Here is a 20,829-nt window from a genome sequence, read left to right on the forward strand (position 1 = left end):
ACCACTAAAACATAAATTTTCCTGAAATGCAAATTGGGATTTTATCAATAAAAATAATAAACTGTTGACACAGATATATGTCTTGATTTTTGTAATTTTGAAAGTATAATGCAAATGTTGAAACTATAATGGCAATATTTAAATGGAAACTATGCAAAACATTCATAGAACCATTACTGAAGGTGCAGAGCTAAATGACCTCCAAGGGCATGAAAAATACCAATGCTTATATAATCATTGATTTAACATTAGTGGTTCATCTTAAACTGAGCTAATTACAAACTTAAACATGTAAACTACTGTGGATTCATTTATTTTCATGGGTACCAATTTTCGTGGATTAAGGAAAACTTGCATGTCTGTGGATATTTAATTTCGTGGTTTTGCCGAAGTCTGCGTACAATCCTATAGAAAATATGTCATTGGTTGAACATTTAATTTCGTGGTTCACCTGTACCCACGAAAATTGGTATCCAACGAATAATAATGAATCCACAGTATGCAAAATATTCAGTCAATAGACCATGACTGAGGGGAGGAGCCAAATAATCTCCATGGAAATCAGATGAGCCAATGCTAATACATCTAAATACAAAATATCATTGACATGCACTAATGGTTTCCCTTAAACTTACCTAAATATAAACTAATACATGTAATCTTAGCAAAAGTTTCAAAGTCAATTGACCATGACAGAGCGGGTGGGGCCAAAAAATCTCCATGGAAATGATATGTGCCAATGCTAATAAAATTGTATACCAATTACCATTGATATACCACTAGTGGCTCACCTTTAACTGACCAATCACAAACTAATATATGTAAACTAAGCAAAAGTTTTAAAGTCAATAAAACATGACAGAGGGGTGAAAAGGGGGGAGGGGCGCAAAGGCTGTAAACCAACTAATTTTTGCGAGCCATTTATTTTCACGTCTTTTGCAAGCAGAAAAATTATGGGAATATAAATTGCCAGGAATATGTAAAACGTGGATATTCCCTTATATAAATCCATCAAGAAATTTTGAAAATCATGAAAATAAATAGCCGCAAAGTAGGCTAGACAGGCTAAACACGAAATAAAGTATCTACGAAAATAAGCTGGTTTACAGTAATCTCCATGGAAAAGAGATGTGTTAATGCTAATACAGCTGCATACAAAATATCATTGAGTGATTCCCCATAAACTGACCTAATCACAAACTGATACATTGTTGACGTCGCCAGAAACAGCAGGCCCTTTTTTCGACTTCGTCAAAGAAAGACAAAAATTGAAAATTTCAATTTCCTCAATTTCTGATGAAAAAATTAATTCAGAAACAGTTTTCGTTTTATTTATTGTAGTAAAAACTAAAAATTTAAAAATATTCCAGAATTACAAATGATTTTAAAGACTCCAAAAATAATTTTCAAAATGATTGCATCAGTTTTTAAAAGTAAGGGTTAGGGTAAGGGCATGCATTTGGGTTAGTAAGGTGTAATGAGTAGGGATAAGGCAGGGCAACAAATGTTGGTGCTTTATCAATTATATTATAAAAAGACTTCTTCCCGTTAATTGAAGGATCACAATTTGTGACTTTTTGCTAAAACAAATATTCTAAACTCAATTTAAAATTCAACTCAATCAAGGAGCTTTGAAAAAAATCACATTTAAGTGACAGAAAAGAGGATTTTATCAACAATAAAAATCAAATCAAAAAGAATAAATGAACAGAGTTCCAATGTCTCCCGTGTTGCACATATTTTATCTGCATGAGAGCGCTAAAACTGCAATTTTCATTACATTTCAAAGGGCATAACTCTTTTAAAAATATTTGATCTTCATTGATTTTCAAACTTGTCCAAGACATTGCTGATATAAATCTATGATACAAGTTTTATAAAAAATTTTCAAGAATTGTACAAGTGAGAGCCCTAACAAGATCGGACAGAAAGACCTAGGATTGATTCCCTTTATTTCTATGTCCTCGCAACATGTCGCATGGGTGACAAAGATTAGATTAAATAAAACTGCACATTTAAGTCTATTTCTTCAATTACAGATGACAAGATAAATTTGGAAACAGTTTTCGCCTTATGTTGAATATGTGTTATTACATGGAGAAGAAAACTTCCAATATTCCAAGTTAACAGAAATTGATGTTAGTAGTTTCACCTCCAAATAGTAATTTCACAATTTCTTATTTTTGTTATAAATTTGCAAAACAACCTTGAAATTAATCCATGGGTTAAAGAGAAATTTTTGTCAATAAAAATCAAAAAGTGAAAAGAAAAAAAAGTGTCACTCTGTCACGATTTCAGATGAATAGATAAATTTAGAAACATTTCTGTTAAATTAAATATGAAAAGGAAAGGGATGACAACGAAAACCAAGTGACATAACCCTGAAGCCAGTTGAGTACAATGCTGTTTTTCTTTTCATACATTTCTTTATTTTCAAAGTGCTTGATGAATTTTTCTAAAATTTTATTGTTATCTGTAACAGTTTCATGATTAGATGCCAGGTAAAGTTATACTCTGAGAAAAGAGGATGATAGCTATATACAGTCATGTTACTACAATGCTTTAACAATATATTGCATAGATTTAATCTTTCACAAGGCGATAAATATGATGTTGTGCACCATGTTCATTTGTTGAAACTTCAAAAACATATGCAATGCATAATAATGTCTCTTGTGTATCTCTGTTTGACACAACCTGAAAAAACAAGTTTTTACTATGAATGAATCAAAGAGAATATTTCATATAAATGCAAGCAAATCAAATAAAAATCCACAAGTTTTCTAATTTTATTCATTATGGGCAGATTCTGTTTTAACTTGTCAACAGAAATTTTAAACTACCAGTATTTTCTAAGATAATGCAGGGTCCATCCAGTATTGGTATCAATACAAAACTACAAAGAGTGCTAAAATGGTATCTATGTATTATATATATATTGATCTAAATATTATCAGATTTTAAAAACAGCATGCTGATTTGATTGGTATATTTAAGGACCTGAATAATATAGAGAACCCTTTTAAAACTCAATTCAGATTAAAATAAAATGCTCCGCTGGATCTCAGCTTGATACAACTGCGGAGGTCGAACACTGAACAGTTGTGGCAAATATAGACACGTAACATTCAAGCTTGACATCCAATATCAAAACACACGGTTAGATTCAGCATATAAAAAAAAAACATATATATTCAATTTTGTTGAAATCAAACAAAGAGCCCAATTTGGACCAACTTGAAAACTGGGCCCAAAATCCAATAAAATGCTTCGCTGAGCGCAGCCTGATATGACCGCAGAGGTCAAACCCTGAACAGTTGGGGCAAATTTGGACACAATATTCAAGCTTGATACTGTCTGAATTTGGATTGTGATCAAATTTTTGACATAATATAGGTTTCTGACACAAAAAAAAAATGTGGTCAAAGATCTTAAAAATCTATTGAAATTTGAAAAATTTTGAAGAAATGTAGTATTGAACCTTGTAGTACAATTTTAGAGAGATCCACACACTTAGTTGTCTGGAAACTAGAAAAATGCTTGTTTTTGGCCCCTTTTTTGCCCCTGATTCCTGCATGTATGGGGCAATTACCCCCAAACTCAATCTCAGCCTTCCCTTTGAGATATGGAACCTTGTGGTACAATGTCAGAGAGATCCATACACTTACACACAAGTTATTGTCTGAAAACTAGAAAAATGCTTGTTTTAGACCCTTTTTGGCCCCTAATTCCTGAACGGTTTGGGCAATTACCCCCAAAATGAATCCCAACCTTCTACTTGTGGTATTGAACCTTGTGGTACAATTTCAGAATACTTATACACAAGTTATTGTCCTGCAACTAGAAAAATGCTTGTTTTGGGCCCATTTTTGGCCCCTAATTACTAAACGGTTCGGACCATCACCCCCAAATTCAATCCCAACCTTCCTTTTGTGGTATTGAACCTTTTGATTAAATTTCATAGAGATCCATACACTTAAACTAAAATTATTGTCCGGAAAACAAATGTCTTCGGACGGAGACAACGACATGATACCAATATACGACCCCCAAATATCTTTGCGGTCGTATAAAAACTGAGCAGAGGTTCCATATACCTGGTTCTTCCCTATGTATCTGCCAAAAATAATGACAAGAAATATATTCATTGAAAAACAAACAAAATCATGCTCTTCTCAACCTGTTCATAACATCTTTACACTAAATTCCAATGGATGTGTACATGATTTATTTTCTAGTTTTTATTGGCTTTGATGCTTTGATGCTTTGATGCTTGATGCTTTCATGTTTGGACCTTTTGCGGACTATACAGTTTGGGGTTTTCTCTATGTTGAAGACTGTACTTTGACCTATAGTTGCTTAAATCCACTCTGTCTGATAGTTGTTTAATTGGCAATCATAGCACATCTCTTCATTAATATTTGACCTTATATTATGTGTCGTTCACAACAATTTGATATTTAACATTTTTTCTCAGTTTTTAGCCTTCTTTCTAGATTACTTTACTGGTATTTGGCTACTAATTTGTATAATGGTTAGTTACTATCACATTTGAGTTTCATTTTGTCTGACCACTATTTTTACCTAATTGGAAATTTCACGAAAATGATATTTAAACATTTTTCCTATATTGTTAGACCTCCTTGGATAATTGGTATGTTTAACGCTCTGTTTGCAGCAATTTCAATGGATATTAACCCTTATTAATGAGGGTCCAAACATTTTACTGATAAGGTGCCATGTTCCGTTTTTTGGTAATTAGCTAAAATAAATCATTTAATCTTTATCAAAAATGTTCCCTGTTAAATGTTTTACATTTTCATCTTTAGAAAGATTCTTCTAATAAAGTTTCATCTTGAACATGCATGTATGGTTGCCTATAATTGCTTACATCCACTTCATTTGAACTTGGGTGGATAGTTGTCTCATTGGCAATCATACCACATCTCCTTATATTTATATGAAATATTTGCCACTAAATGTTAGGCAACCACCAATCAATCAATCTAATAAAGTTTATAATTTATCCTTGTAGGATATGGGACCAATAGATAGTCTTGAAACTAAGATATTAGTCTCCGAACATTAAATGTATAAAGTTCTTTTTTCCTCCTATAACGATTGATAATTGTTTTTGAAAATAATTGTACGACACTGAAGATGAATAGCTGTAGGGTGCAGTGTGGTATACAGGAATTTTCATTTCCATAACTAATTCATGTTAAAGTTTTAATTCTATTGTCAAATTATATTTTTTTTTCATTTTTGAGGCATATTCTTTTGACATTTCAATTTTAGAACATGTAGAGGGTGAACTAATTTTAGACATCTTCTCTTTACATGTCATTAGAACAAGCAATTATCTGAATCTGGAAAAAATTTGAATTCTGGAAAATTGAAAGAAATGTATGATGAAAACTAACCCAATTAAGGAGGGTTAGACATGCATGCATGGCAAAGGTGGTTAGTTAGTTCATACTGAAATATCAGCTTTCTATTTAGTTGGGTTTGATTTCATTATACATTAATCATCAATTTTTTTCCAGAAATCAAAATTATTCCAGATTCAAATAATTCCTTGTTATTAATGATTTGATAAGGAAAGAAATAGAATTTTCAAAGAATGGTTCTAGTGCACTTTAATTCAATCTATATTTTCATATTTTCAAGAAAAGGTCACTGGAACTGTTCTTCTTCATTATAAAAGAAATAAAGAAATTAATTCATTCTTAATTGCAAAAATACACTTATACTGTTAAAAAAACTAGAGGCTCAAAGAGCCTGTGTTGCTCACCTTGGTCTATGTGCATATTAAACAAAGGACACAGATGGATTCATGACAAAATTGTGTTTTGGTGATGGTGATGTGTTTGTAGATCTTACTTTACTGAACATTCTTGCTGCTTACAATTATCTCTATCTATAATGAACTTGGCCCAGTAGTTACAGTGGAAAATATTTTGTAAAATTTTACAAAAATTTACGAAATTTATGAAAATTGTAAAAAATTGACTATAAAGGGCAATAACTCCTTAAGGGGTCAATTGACAATTTTGGTCATGTTGACTTATTTGTAGATCTTACTTTGCTGTACATTATTGCTGTTTACAGTTTATCTCTTAATCTATAATAATATTCAAGATAATAACCAAAAGCTGCAAAATTTTCTTAAAATTACCAATTCAGGGGCAGCAACCCAACAACGTGTTGCCTGATTGGTCTGAAAATTTCAGGGCAGATAGATCTTGACCTAATTAACAATTTTATCCTTGTCAGATTTGCTCTAAATGCTTTGGTTTCAGAGATATGAGCCAAAAACTGCATTTTACCCTATGTACTATTTTTTAGCCATGTTGGCAATCCTGGTTCGCGGGCGGGGTCATTGGACACATTTTTTAAACTAGATACCCTAATGATGATTGTGGACAAGTTTGGTTAAATTTGTCTTAGTAGTTTCAGAGGAGAAGATTTTTGTAAAAGATTACAAAAATTTACGAAAAATGGTTATAAAGTGACTATAAAGGTCAATAACTCCTTAAGGGGTCAACTGACCATTTTGGTCAAGTTGACTTATTTGTAGGTCTTACTTTGCTGAACATTATTGCTGTTTACAGTTTATCTCTATCTATATCTATAATAATATCCATCCCAACTTGACTCAGATTGTTTATTGATTATGTCAATCATACTGGCATTATGCAATATATTACATACAGTATAAATGTTCATTATGATGTAACTTTTTATATTATATGACAAATAAGGGGTTCCACCCAGATTTGGTGGTTCTCTGATAATGGAAATGTGATACTGAAGTACAACCCTATGACCTATTTAATAAACTGTTGACACAGAGATATGCTGCGCCTGTATGTAATCTTAAAAATCAATCTCAAATTTTGAAATTTAAATAGCAATACTTTACATGTAAAATATGCAAAATTTTGAAATTCAACTAGACATCATTGAGATTGGAGCAATCACTGTGGGCTCTGCTGTAAATAATGTGTGGTAAAAAATTTGTATGGATAAGCTGATATGAAGCACTTTTTTAAGTTATTACATAGTCTCGTTATGTGCTGAGAGTGATTTTATTCTATGTTTTTTAGATAAAGTGTTACATTTGGCCTAGGAAGTTGTACATACATTATGACACATCCTCTAGTGTTGGTTAATATACATGTCTATAAACTTTGAAATCATAACGGTTCTCAAGATATAGAGCGGACATGATCTGTACCATAGGACATGGGGTTGTCAACTGTAACCAAAGTTTTTTACCTTGACCTTTGACCTAGGACGTTGTGCATACGTTATGACACACCCTCTGGTGTTGGTTAATATACATGTCAAGCATTATTTTTGAAATCATAACGGTTCTCAAGATATACAGCGGACACGATCTTTACCATAGGACATGGGGTTGTCAACTGAAACCAAAGTTTTTGACCTTGAACTTTGACCTAGGAAGTTGTACAAACATTATGACACACCCTCTGGTGTTGGTAAATATACATGTCAAGTATAAAGTAAGAAATCATGACGGTTCTCTAGATATAGAGCGGACACAATTTGTTACGGATCGACTGAAACCAAAGTTTTTGACCTTGAACTTTGACCTTAGAAGTTGTACAAACATTATGACACACCCTCTGGTGCTGTTTAATACACATGTCAAGTATAAAATATGAAATCATAATGGTTCTCTAGATATAGAGCGGACACAATTTGTTACGGACGGACGGACGGATGGATGGACGGACAGACACTGATCACTATAGGGCGACCCGCCACTAGGCAGGGCCCTAATGAACCATGACTAAAGGTACAGGGCCAAAAAATTTCCTTGGAAATAAGATAAGCTTATGATAATACAACTGCATACTAAGCAATTGTTTCAAAGTCAATAGACCATGACTGAGGGGGGAGAGGGCAAAATAATCTTCATGCCAATGCTTTTATAACTGCATACCAAATATTATTGACTTATCATAAGTTGTTCCCCTTACTGACCTAATCATAAACTTTTAACACGAAAACTATGCAAAAGTTTCAAAGTTAATTAATAGACCATAACTGAGGAAGCAAAGCCAAATAATCTCCATGGAAATGCTTATACAACTGCATACCAAATATAATTACTGACCATTTGAGGTTCCCCTCAAACTGACCTAATCACAAACTAACATTTAAACTAAGGAACTTGTTTAAAAGTTAATAATTCTTAAATGATTTGCATATCTACAAATATTTGTTCCCCCCTTGGTGTTTACTTCAATAGACCATGTTGCCAAAACTACTTTCATAACCTTCACTGTGTTCTATTCATTCGCGATAAAAATGCATAGGATCCAGGGTTGCAAGCAATTTGAAATAAAAAAAAAGTTCTAACAGTGACAGTTATTTCTATTATAATGCATAACAAAAAGAAATAATGCATTAAAGCTCAGAAAATGTATAAAATTAAAATAAGATGAAATTCCACGAAATTTTTTGAATGATTTTGCCACATTAACGTCATGACAAAACATGAGTCATACAAATGAAAACTCTCAAGCTAAAAAATTATTGTTATTTGTATGCTTCAAATTCGGATAATATCTCATTAAAATGAGTTTTTGAGGTTTTTGGGGTAGGTGTTATTTCAATTTGGATTCTATTGCATTAATCGACATTTATGGATTTCAGAAAGTCAATATGGCACCTAACTCCTTAGTTATGACATGTCAATAAGTGCATTTGATAGTAAATAGTAGCTAATGAACAAATCAATGGAGAATGAGTCCATGGGACACAGATGATAACCCTGCTTGCATATCAAGTTATAAACTGCAGAACGGTAGAAGTGACACCACACAAATTTGAACTTGATCTGTGTTTTGTGTAATAAACATTGTGTATAAGTTTCCTAACATTTGATTGAGGCAAACTAAAGTTAGAGCATGGAAACCAATTTTGGGACATATGTACATACAGACGAACAGACAAGGGTAACACTTAATGCCCCCTCGGGTGACGGCAGGGGCATAAAAATTGTAACAGTAAATTCAGAAATCATTGCGAGGTTTTTATTAATGCGAATAATGCGACTGGGTAAGTATCTCAATAATAAGAACTCACATTCTTGTAACTTAAACATAGATCTGTATGCAGATTTATTCTAAATCGCAATAATTTAACTCACATTTTTGCCCATTCTTGAAAAATTGCTATAATAAATGCACGCAATAATTTCTGAATTTACAGTAATTAAAAATTGCAAATGTTTGACTAAAGAATTATAGGAATGAATATTTTATTCAGGAGGTTATTGGTGTGTAAACTGGGTCGCTTACTCACAAACTCTAGTCAGTCTGTGAGTTAATAGCCCCAGTTTACGCATCAATAACCTCTAGAAAAAATGTGTTTAATCCTATAGTAGACCATGACTGAGGGGGCAAGGCCAATTAATCACCATGGAAATGAGATGTGCCAATACTTATAAAACTGCATGCCAAATACTGTTGACTTACAGTATGTGGCTCCTCTTAACTGACCTAATCACAAACTTAACAAATCATTGACGGCAACCTTGCTGGAAACAGCAGGCCCAAGTCTAGCTTTTTCAAGATATTTAGTTATACTTTCACGTATTTGAGGTATACCACAAAATTTCATATTTCAAAATTTCTTCGATAAAAACAACTTTCCAACTTTTATTTTTCGTGGGTACCAATTTTCATGGATTAAGGAAAATTAGAGTTTTCATGGATATTTGATTTGATGGTTTTACCAAAGTCTGTATACATTCCTATGGTAATTTGTTGAACATTTAAATTCAGGGTTTCCTATTACCCATGAAATCCACAAAAATAGTAGATCAATACTGATTGTCTGAGACACTGCTGATTAAACATTTTGTATAAATTTCATAAATATCTGGCAAGAAATGTCCCTTAGGAGAGTGCTTACAACACAGTTTTCTACAGAATTTACATTTCTGAGGTACATAACTCATGTAAAAAATAATGGATCAGCACTGATTTTGCAAAGTTCTCATCAAAGACATTGCTTTGAAATTTTCTATAAAATTATATTTCCAAGGTGCATAACTATTTCAAAATCGTTGTTTCGGCACTGACTTTTTAACTTGTCTGAGACATTGCTGATACAAACCTTTCATATAAATTTCATAAATGCCTGGCAATTTTCTATAGAATTCACATTTCCCACTAATTTTTTAACATGTCTGAGACATTATTGTATAAATGTCATAAAAATCTGGCAAGAATTGTCATGTGAGAGCGCTTACAAGACCGGATGGACAGGTGACGCCCAGTATTTGTAGGTCGCTGCAAGGCATCATGTTAGGGACAAAAAAATATATAATTAAATTTTTTCTGCATTTTTGATATAGCAGTACACACTGAATGCAAAAGAAATATATAGGGGTCCATGTGTATATTTTTAGGCTAAAAGCAAAACCCAGTTTCTTAATTGCTGAAGATCAATTTTTTTCTTTCTGTGCAGTATATTCTGAATGCAACAACTTTGTGCAGCTTACTCCTCTGTACATCAAAACTTTATACCAATTACTGTCATAAATTGGAACTAATTGATGATAGAATAGAAAACAGTCCTCATTGGCCTAGAATAGTATGCCTCTGCCATAGGTTTTGTGTGCTTAAATATACTGCAAGTTCATTTCCCTTTGCAAATGATTTCAAATAATGATCATGTTGGTGAATTTCTGCCAATCTAAGATGCTTATCAATAGCTACATTAAAAAACAACCCATCAAATTTGGTCATGTTATTATCTGCCCCTGCTACTGTATCATATGCCCTTAAAAATATATATAGAATTTTATTTGAAACGATCCAGATAATTAGCCTGGAACTTGTCCTGAATTCTACATCTAGTTTAACATTTCTTTTCAAGAACAAAAATTATTATTCAAAATAACATTATTTTCTTTTAGAAATGCAGTCTATGAACAAATATAGTATACTTTAAGAGAAACAGGTTTTAATCCTTCAAGATGAACTAAAAATATGACAAAATGTGAATATTTTTTACATACTAAATTCATATGAAATTTCTTTGTTCCCCAAGTTATACCCCAATATGTCTAAAAAAACACTTGTACAATAAATGGGGAATGTGTCCATGGGACACAGATGATGCCCCCGCTTGCATATAAAGTTATAAAGGGACATAACTCAAGGAAGGTAAAAGTGATGCTACCCAAATTTGTACTTGATCTGAGTTTTGTGGTAATAAGCATTGTGTGTAAGTTTCATAACATTTGGTTGAAGCAAACTTAAGTTAGAGAACGGAAACAAAAAAATAAGCAATTTTTCCATTAGGTTGAGGCAAACTAGAACGGTACAAGTGACGCCACCAAAAGTCAAATTTGATCTGTGTTTTGTGGTAATAAGCATTGTGTATAAGTTTCATAACATTTGGTTGAGGCAAACTAAAGTTAGAGAACAGAAACCAATTTCGGGACATACGGATGGACGTACAGACAGACAAGGGTAAAACTTAATGCCCCCTCTACGGCGGTGGCATAAAAATGATTTGGATTGGTTTACCTGTAAAATTGTGAAATTTTCCAACACACTGTTCATCATATATTTTTCTGGTAAGTGTTTTAATTTGTGTATGAAGTTAATCATGTATTCACACATTGGAGATCGATGAATTCGATATACAAAGCGGCCATTTTCATACCGTGGATACTCAGTCTAAAAATATAAATATAATAGCTTATCAATTATGCAGCACTTTTGCAGCTGTGAAGAGTAGTATTTTACTTGGTAATGCATTATATTTTCAAAACAAAAAGTATAAAATAAAATTGAGAATGGAAATGGGGAATATGTCAAAGAGACAACAACCAGACCAAAGAGCAGACAACAGCCGAAGGCCACCAATGAGTCTTCAATGCAGCGAGAAAATCCCGCACCCGGAGGTGGTCCTCAGCTGGCCCCTAACTAAAATTGTGTGCTTTCATGTTAATATATAATTTTTTGACTTTGTAGTTTCAAAGTTTTGCAGCTTTGTCACTGCAATTTTAATGATATTTATGTTTTATTATGCAATGTCATGATATTTATTGTATTACATGCACTAATAACATTTTCAGGCTTCAACTTTTCACACTTTATCACATACTAAAAACAAAAGCCAGTACACAACAATATATATCAAAATAATGCACAAGAGTTGATACAATAAAATAATTTGCCTGTTGAAATATTGATTACATTATAGAAGGCAATGAACTCTCAAACTGAGGACAGCTCAATGGGTCAATCATGTCAATGGAATTCATTCTTGACCTATCATGTAAAATTACAGAGAGAAACAGACTTCACCCTGAAAACTTAAAATACCACTTGAGTGTGAAATTGACGTTAAGGTCATACAGCTCATGACAGAGAGTCATGCAAAGAATTTACAGAAAAAATATTGTCGACCTATAAATTAGTTACAGAGTAACAGACCTCATACGGAAATCTTAGCCTGACCAGTGGAGCATCACATTGGGGTCAAGGTCATATGAAAATTGTCAAAACAGGCATATACCCCTGGCAGCATATCCATTTACCAAATATTCATATGTATCATGTACAGTTTCTGACAAACAGATCTTATCCTGAATACTAAACCGGGTCACTGAAGTGTGAAATTAGAGTCAAGGTAATGTTATATACATGTATGTTAGACAGAGATATATTCCTTTTAGCCTGACTATTAGATTGTAAAATATAGGTAAATGTCATATAGTATATGTCAGATATATTCTCCTTGCATCCATTTACAAGAAATGATGTTTCTCCCAGTTTAACAAGCATTCTGAGAGTATTGCATGGCAATACATAATCCCCTACTGGTTAAAAATTCATTGTACTAAAACAAAATGCTAACTTGATCTATAACTTGTCATGGTGTAAACTATATAACAAACATCAAATCAATAGGTCAGAGGACACAGTTATCGGCCTTTGATTTTCGTTGTTTACAAATATAGTCTCTAGTGTGGACAGTGTATAACTTGCAAATTTTTTTCATACCCTTTCCAAATTTATTTCTTTATATTTTGTGCAGGAATTATTAAGAAGGGGGATGAAATTACCTGCAAACAAAAATTTGGGTGATCAATTTTACGGTAAAGTAGTGATTTGGTCCAGTTGAAATACTGTGGATTCATTATTATTCATTGGATACCAATTTTCGTGGATTTCGCGGGTACTGGTAAACCACAAAATTAAATGTTCAACGAATAACAAATTTCCTTTAGGCTTGTATGTAGACTTCGGCAAAACCACGAAATTAAATATCCACGAACATGTAAGTTTCCCTTAACCCACGAAAATTGGTACCCACTAAAATAAATTAATCCACAGTAGGTCAAAAATTAGTATGTCTGAAGCTGTCAAACTGAATTACAGACCCCCTTAACATAGAATTGTCCATATTTTGAGTTGGACTTTTCTATAATTTGGATATAATTTGTCCTACACTGTAAAAATATTTTTGAGATAGAGCAGGTATGATTTTTTAAATTTGAATTTATTGTCTAAAAGAAATGCACTACGAAATAACTGTGTTCTCAGGCCTAAGAGATGAATTCAGTAAATGTAGATTCAGCACTTTGTCAACTTCCCTGAATGTTTTGCAGTGTTAATTTGTCAAACTGAATAAAAGTAAAGGATTTACATCTTTATATGATAGAAATTCTGTAAAAATGTCCCATTTAGGCATTATATGGCCAAAATAAGCACTTTTAAGCAGTTTGCTGACTTTGTATCTGATAGGTTTTTATATTTTGATATTTGTGTTTCTATGCTAAATTCAAGTTTCAGTAATCATTTGTGAACTCTGAATATAGAGAAAAGTAGATTATCACAGAAAAATGGGCAAAATATGTTGTATTTATGGTCCTGGTCGGACGGCCTGATTTGATGCATGTGAAATCTGAGGAGTTAGGTACATAATAGTTGGTCCATCATAAATATTTCACTAATTCTGTAAAAAAAGCACTTTACAATGAGTCATTTCACACACTAACTTTATTTAATATATGCCTATTGAGACTAAAATTGCATGCAAATTTTCCATCATAAAATGAAAAAATTCTGCATCAGACCATACTGGCTGCAAAAAAAGTTCAATGAAAGAGTCCTTTTGCATTCATACTTTTTTTATCATGACATTTCAGCATAGAAATGAGCAAAAAGTAACAAATTTATATTTTTTATAGCATCTGTATGCATTTTTATATATAAATATGCCCTGTTAAGGCCTAAATTGACCCCAAATAATTTTCAGTCTTACATGGCCTAAGATCATTTTATACTCATGTGGTATGCTATTTGTAACTCTTTTTCCATTTTAAGTTCATTAAATGTATGTGACCAGCCATTAGATTTTCAGGCTTATGGAGGTACCATGGTCAAAATGAGTTTTTTGCAAATTTTATGAATCTTACATAGATTGAAAACACACAAGTTATTTTGCTAGATTCTGCAAAATAACAGAATTATGGTAATTTTTGTTACTTTTGATTTTATTAAAAATATTCATTTATTTTCAATTTTTCACATGTATGTTCATCTATCATATTTATCTATGAAACTTGTAATATTGTTTTATTTTAATTTTTCTATATCAACCATACGGTTGCCATAGCAAAAAGGTACCGGAATTGCAAAAAAAAGTGATACAATTGGACTAAATAATTCCAGCCTATAAAAGGCTTTATTCTACAATTTTCCCCTCATAATTATATTTAAGAGATGATTAATTTTGTATCACCATCGATGAACTTACCTCTACCTTTTCTACAACTTGTTTTCCAAATGAACACACTTTAGTTGAACAATTAATGGGTACATTTTCATTTCCTTCATACTGGCTTGTCACGCCATAAAATGCACCACTTTCATCAGCTTCATTGGTATTAATGTCAGCCTACAAATATATCAGAACATGTAATTGTGAAAACTCTAGTGGACATCAGAGTCAGCTAAATATCTAATAATAGTTTGTAAGGGGTTCCACAGAACCCTGTGTCTCCTCTGCAATTTAATACTGCTGTCAGGGTAAAAGTGTAATGTTGACTTAAAAAGTGAGTGCATTTATCAGTAAAATACAGAATTTTAATAAAATGCTTTGCCGAGCGCAGCCTATACGACCTCATAGATCAAACCCTGAACAGTTGGGGCAAGTTTGGACACAATATTCAAGCTTGATACTGTATAAAATTGGACTGTGATCAATTTTTTGACATAATATAGGTTTCTGACACAAAATAAATGTGGTCAAAGATCTTAAAAATTTGAAATGGGACATTTAATTTACCTAGTATGGTCTGAAATCCAAAATCTAACAACATGGTTATATTAAGCATATAAAAAAACACCAAAAATTAAATTTTAGTTGAAACAAGCATTCCGAGAGTATTGCATGGCAATACATAGTCCCCTACCGGGTAAAAATTCATTATACTGGAACAAAATGCTAACTTGTTCTATAACTTGTCATGGTTTAAAAAAAATTGAAATCAAACAAAGTTTCATTTTGGACCCATTAAACCTTAATATGGACTAATTTGAAAACAGGGCCCAAAATAAAAAAATCTAAATGCACAATAAGCATATCATAGAGCCGCAATAATTCAGTTTTTGATGAAATCAAACAAAGTTTAATTTTGGACCCTTTGGACCTCAATGCAGACCAATTTAAAAATGGGGCACCATGTTCAAAATAGTAATACAAGGTTAGAACCCCCAAAAATTAAAGACTTTAAATTAATCCCATTGAAATTGGTTAAAAGATTTGTATTTATTTTCAATTGAAGATACTAGCTATTGCGCAATACAGACCTGCCAACTTTTGAAAATCCCCATGGGGGATTTAGTGCGAGACCAAATTTTTAAGGATATCATTTTGCGGCGTTTTTGTGTGCAGTTTTATACTCTTGAAATAGTCTCAAATCTCTTCTTTTTTTTCTTTTGGTATACTGATGATGAGCTAACAAGCCTTGATTTCTTTTATTTGCATGATTCTTGTACTTATTAATTGGCAAAATAACTTAAGAATAGAGAAAAATGGCCTAATAAAATAAAGGATACAAAATGAAGACCCCCCTCTCCCCCTCCAAAGACCTTATTTTAATCTTTCCACCATGCCTCAAAAGACCTAAACCTAAATGTCCTAAAGTTAGAAGGATTGAAACAGATCTTCAGTTAGTTATCAGTATTGAGAAAATGGATAAAATTTGAGTTATCTTTCTTCGTATTCAAAGGTGCTCCTACCGGCGGAGGCTTATACACAATAGAAGTGAGTACAATATGGCGTCAATTTATAAACAGAACTGGACAGAAACACGTCTGATTACAAAAAATTTCACGGATTTCAAGATAAACGATGTTTTATAATGAGTTCATTACAGTTTTCGTCTTTCAGTTAATTACATTTTTTTGTCATGATACTATGGTAAACGTTGCAAATTGTGATCGTATGATAAATTGATTAAAATTGAAATGCCGAATGACCGATTCTATTTACAAATTAATTAATTTTGAGGATCTTTATGACCCATCGGATAAGCAGATTACCTGTGACAACAGATTATGACACCTATTGTGACCTTTGATTAACTTGGGGTCGTAAACTTGTCATAAATATGTTGCCAGGTAAAATTATAGATTTACAGAAATTGATCAGAAAAACTTCAAAATCGGTAACCAACAATTTTTACGGGTAGATTTTGTGAAAATCAGGATTTTGACTTGTTTTACGATCCCGGTATTGGGATTCGGTTTGAGGCATGAAAATCAGGATGATACCGCCAAAATCAGGATAGTTGGCAGGTCTGGCAATACTGTGCAATTGGAGATTTGTCATAGGTGCATTTTCCTCCCAGTGTTTTTAAAGTATTTTTCAGTATTTCATATACATTTTTCTGTATGTTAGATAATTTAAGAATTATTTGTTCATAATCAAAAGTTTGCTTTATTAAGGAATTAAGTTTATTTTTCAGTTTTCTAATTTAATGGTACTTTAATTAAATTACCTATGGCTAATTAGAAACATTTGTATATGTCACACATGTCTTTGAGTATTTCTCTTTTTCATAGTTATTGTTAATTTAGTAATTAGGTAGACAGATGTCATTTGATAATTAGAGTTTAATCCTTTAATTGCATTTGATCTTAATTTCACTATTCATATTTTTACATTTGGCATTTTATATACAAAATCATTATTACTCGGATTAATTTGAAATTTATGTCTCAGCTTGAGTTCTTTTCAGTTTTGGTATAAATAGTTCGTAGAAATTTTGATACTTCACTATTAGTCACAGTCACAGTTACAGTAGGGAATAAAATGCTCCGCAGGGCGCAGCTTGATACGACCGCAGAGGTCGAACCCTGAACAGTTGGGGCAAGTATGGACACAACATTCAAGCTTGATACAGCTCTGAATTTGGATTGTGATTAAATAGTTGACACAGCATAGGTTTCTGACACAGAATGAATGTGGTCTAAGAACTTATAATTTTTTAAATTAGACATTCACCTATTATGGTCCAATATCCAAAATCTAAATACATGGTTAGATTCAGCATATCAAAGAACCACAAGAATTCAATTTTTGATGAAATCAAACAAAGTTTAATTTTGGACCCTTTTGATCTCAATGTGGACAAAGTTGATAACGAGGCCCAAAAATCAAAAATCTAAATACATGGTTAGATTCAGCATATCAAAGAACCCAATATATTCAATTTTTGTTGAAATCAAACAAAGTTTAATTTTGGACCCCGATTTGGACCAACTTGAAAACTGGGCCCATAATCAAAAATCTAAATACATGTTTAGATTCAGCATATCAAAGAACCCTAAAAATTCAATTTTTGTTAAAATCAAACTAAGTTTAATTTTGGACCCTTTGGACCTTTATGTAGACCAATTTGAAAACGGAACCAACAATTAAGAATCTAAATACACGGTTAGATTCGGCATATCAAAGAACCCCAATAATTCAATTTTTGATGAAATCAAACAAAGTTAAATTTTGGACCCTTTGGACCTCAATGTGGACCAATTTAAAAACGGGGCCCAAAATCCAAAAACTTAATACACAGTTAGATTCAGCATATTAAAGAACCCCAAGAATTCAAGAATAAAACCCCATTGAAATTGATCAAGAAATAAGCAATTTATACGAAGTATCTTCTTTTGCACAATACTGTGCAATTGAATATTTCTTGCAATTGCGCAATACTGTACAATTGACAATTTCTTGCTATTGCCCAATATTGTGCTATTGGATATTTCTTGCTATTGCGCAATACTGTGCAATTGAAGATTTCTTGCTATTGCGCAATACTGTGCAATTGAAGATTTCTTGCTATTGTGCAATACTGTGCAATTGAAAATTTCTTGCTATTGCACAATACTTATTATATAATAATTTACACATCCTGTTTGGTGTGTATCTCCTACCATATCATTATTATTTGCTTTTAAATATAAATCAGAAATAACCAACTTAAAATGGAAAATTTTAAAAGAAAAAAAAAAGGAAAAAAAGAAAAAAAAAGAAAAAAAAAAGGAAAAAAAGAAAAAAAAAGAAAAAAAAAAAATCCCCCCCCAAATTTTTTGAACCCCCTTATGATTCATCACCCCCAAACTCAATCCCAGCCTTCCCTTTGTGGTATGGTACCTTGCAGCACAATTTCAGAGAGATCCATACGCTTGAACACAAGTTATTGTCTGGAAACTAGAAAAATGCTTATTTTTGGCCCCTTTTTGGCCCCCAATTCCTAAACGTTTCGGGCAATTACCCCCAAACTCAATTCCAGCTTTCCCTTTGTGATATGGAACCTTGTAGTACAATTTCAGAAATATCCAAACACTTACACACAAGTTATTGTCATGAAACTAGAAAAATGCTTGTTTTTTGCCCCTTTTTTTTGGCCCCTAATTCCTAAAATTTTGAGGCAATTACCCCCAAAATCAATTACAGCCTTCCCTTTGTGATATGGAACCTTGTGGTACAATGTCAGAGAGATCCATACACTTACACACAAGTTATTGTCTGGAAGTTACAAAAATGCTTATGTTTGGCCCCTTTTTTGCCCCTAATTCCTTAACTGTTGGTACCATAACCCCCAAAATCAATCCCAACCTTCCTTTCGTGGTATTGAACCTTATGGTAAAATTTCATGGAGATCTATTCACTTAAACTAAAGTTAGAGTGCAAAAACCAATGTGTCTTCGGACGACGCCGGACGACGCCAGACGACGACGACGACGATGCCAACGTCATACCAATATACGACCAAAAAATTTTTAATTTTTGCGGTCGTATAAAAAGTCACTACAGAGTCACCAGAAAATCAGCATGTAGGGACAAGTAACATCATAGTCACTTAGGTGACCATCAAGTAACGACAGTAAGTGATTTCCAGGAACAGAGTACCTACAAGCCAAGTAGGAGAAAAGAAGTCAGCTTCACAACTGTGACCAAACAGTTCGCTCTTCAGTATCTAGCCGGCGCGGCAACTCAGGATATTCATTTGCTATCAAGGATGTGTTTTAAGACCCAACAACTGGAACAGACTCAACTTAACTATACAACAACTGGTACAGTTACAGTTAACAACAGTGTGGAAGGAGTTTGGAGTGAACCTACAGAGTAGCGTCTGTATCCAGTCTTGGCTATGCAATCAATTTTCAGTTATAACAAGATTGGCCACCAATCAACTGGATTCATTGTACGCCTCCACCAGACAACATGGGACAGACTAACAGCTCAACGGCATAAGACCTTCAACTCAAGATACCGTTTCAACTAAGTGACTCTAACATCTAAACAACTTTGGACAATTCAAATCAACCAACCTACTCATCGATCAGAACATTTCCATATTAGTGATTCAGACATTCTCAACCTTAAAATCAGTTATTCTGCAAATTCCTATTTCGGACAATTCCAGCTAGTGATTCTACAAAAGTGATTAGACAATTCTTAAGAACAGTGACATTTAAATTCTTTAGTGCGTTTGTTTTAATTATTTGGAATTATCTTTGGCATATATTGTTATTTATTAAATTGTTGAACGTTTTAGAGTATTAACTTTGCCACTTGTCTGTCGTAAGTCTATTTATAAACTGACCCCTTGTCCCTTGGGTCAGGCATGCAAAGTTAGTCCCCCCTAGCAAAAAGCATGCCACACTGGCCCTCGGTGACAGATTTCTTGCTATTGCGCAATACTGTGCAATTGAAGATTTCTTGCTATTGCGCAATACTGTGCTATTGAAGATTTCTTGCTATTGCGCAATACTGTGCAATTGAAGATTTCTTGCTATTGTGCAATACTGTGCAATTGAAGATTTCTTGCTATTGTGCAATACTGTGCCATTGAAGATTTCTTGCTATTGTGCAACACTGTGCAATTGAAGATTTCTTGCTATTGCGCACTACTGTGCTGTTGCACAATACTTAGTTAATCTGTTATATATAATAATTCACACACCCTGTTTGGTGTGTATCTCCTGCCATATCAGTATTTGTTGCTTTTATATATAAATCAGAAATAATCAATGTAAAGATGGAAAATATTTATGAAAAAAAAATCCCCCTAAACAAATTGTTTTGAAAAAATTTGTGAAATTTTGAAAAATTTTGAAAAATCTTGAAGAAAAAAGTATGAACCCATCAAAAAAAATTGAAAAAAAAATCCCCCCCCCCCCCCAAACTTTTTGACCCCCCCTTGGAGTAATTACCCCCAAAACTCAATCCCAGCCTTCCCTTTGAGGTTTGGAA

General features: G+C 32.8%; 1 protein-coding gene and 1 long non-coding RNA gene across 3 annotated transcripts in view; both read right to left on the reverse strand.

The window, feature by feature from the left end:
* The window catches only part of LOC127724760 (uncharacterized), an 865,500-nt gene that overhangs the window by 115,847 nt on the left and 728,824 nt on the right, over window positions 1-20,829 (reverse strand). The gene's annotated exons all lie outside the window — the stretch shown is intronic.
* Window positions 2,447-20,829, reverse strand: part of LOC127724697 (transcriptional enhancer factor TEF-1-like) — a 110,422-nt gene continuing 92,039 nt past the window's right edge. For both annotated transcript variants that reach the window (XM_052231765.1, XM_052231763.1), the window contains exons 9-11: window positions 14,821-14,961; window positions 11,577-11,729; window positions 2,447-2,697 (exon numbers count right to left, since the gene is read on the reverse strand). In XM_052231765.1, coding sequence (XP_052087725.1) covers window positions 2,584-2,697; window positions 11,577-11,729; window positions 14,821-14,961 — 408 coding nt within the window. In that variant the 3' untranslated portion in view covers window positions 2,447-2,583. The remainder of the gene's footprint in view (window positions 2,698-11,576; window positions 11,730-14,820; window positions 14,962-20,829) is intronic.

Source organism: Mytilus californianus, unplaced genomic scaffold, assembly GCF_021869535.1.
Source record: "Mytilus californianus isolate M0D057914Y unplaced genomic scaffold, xbMytCali1.0.p SCAF_14, whole genome shotgun sequence".
Lineage (NCBI taxonomy): Eukaryota > Metazoa > Mollusca > Bivalvia > Mytilida > Mytilidae > Mytilus > Mytilus californianus.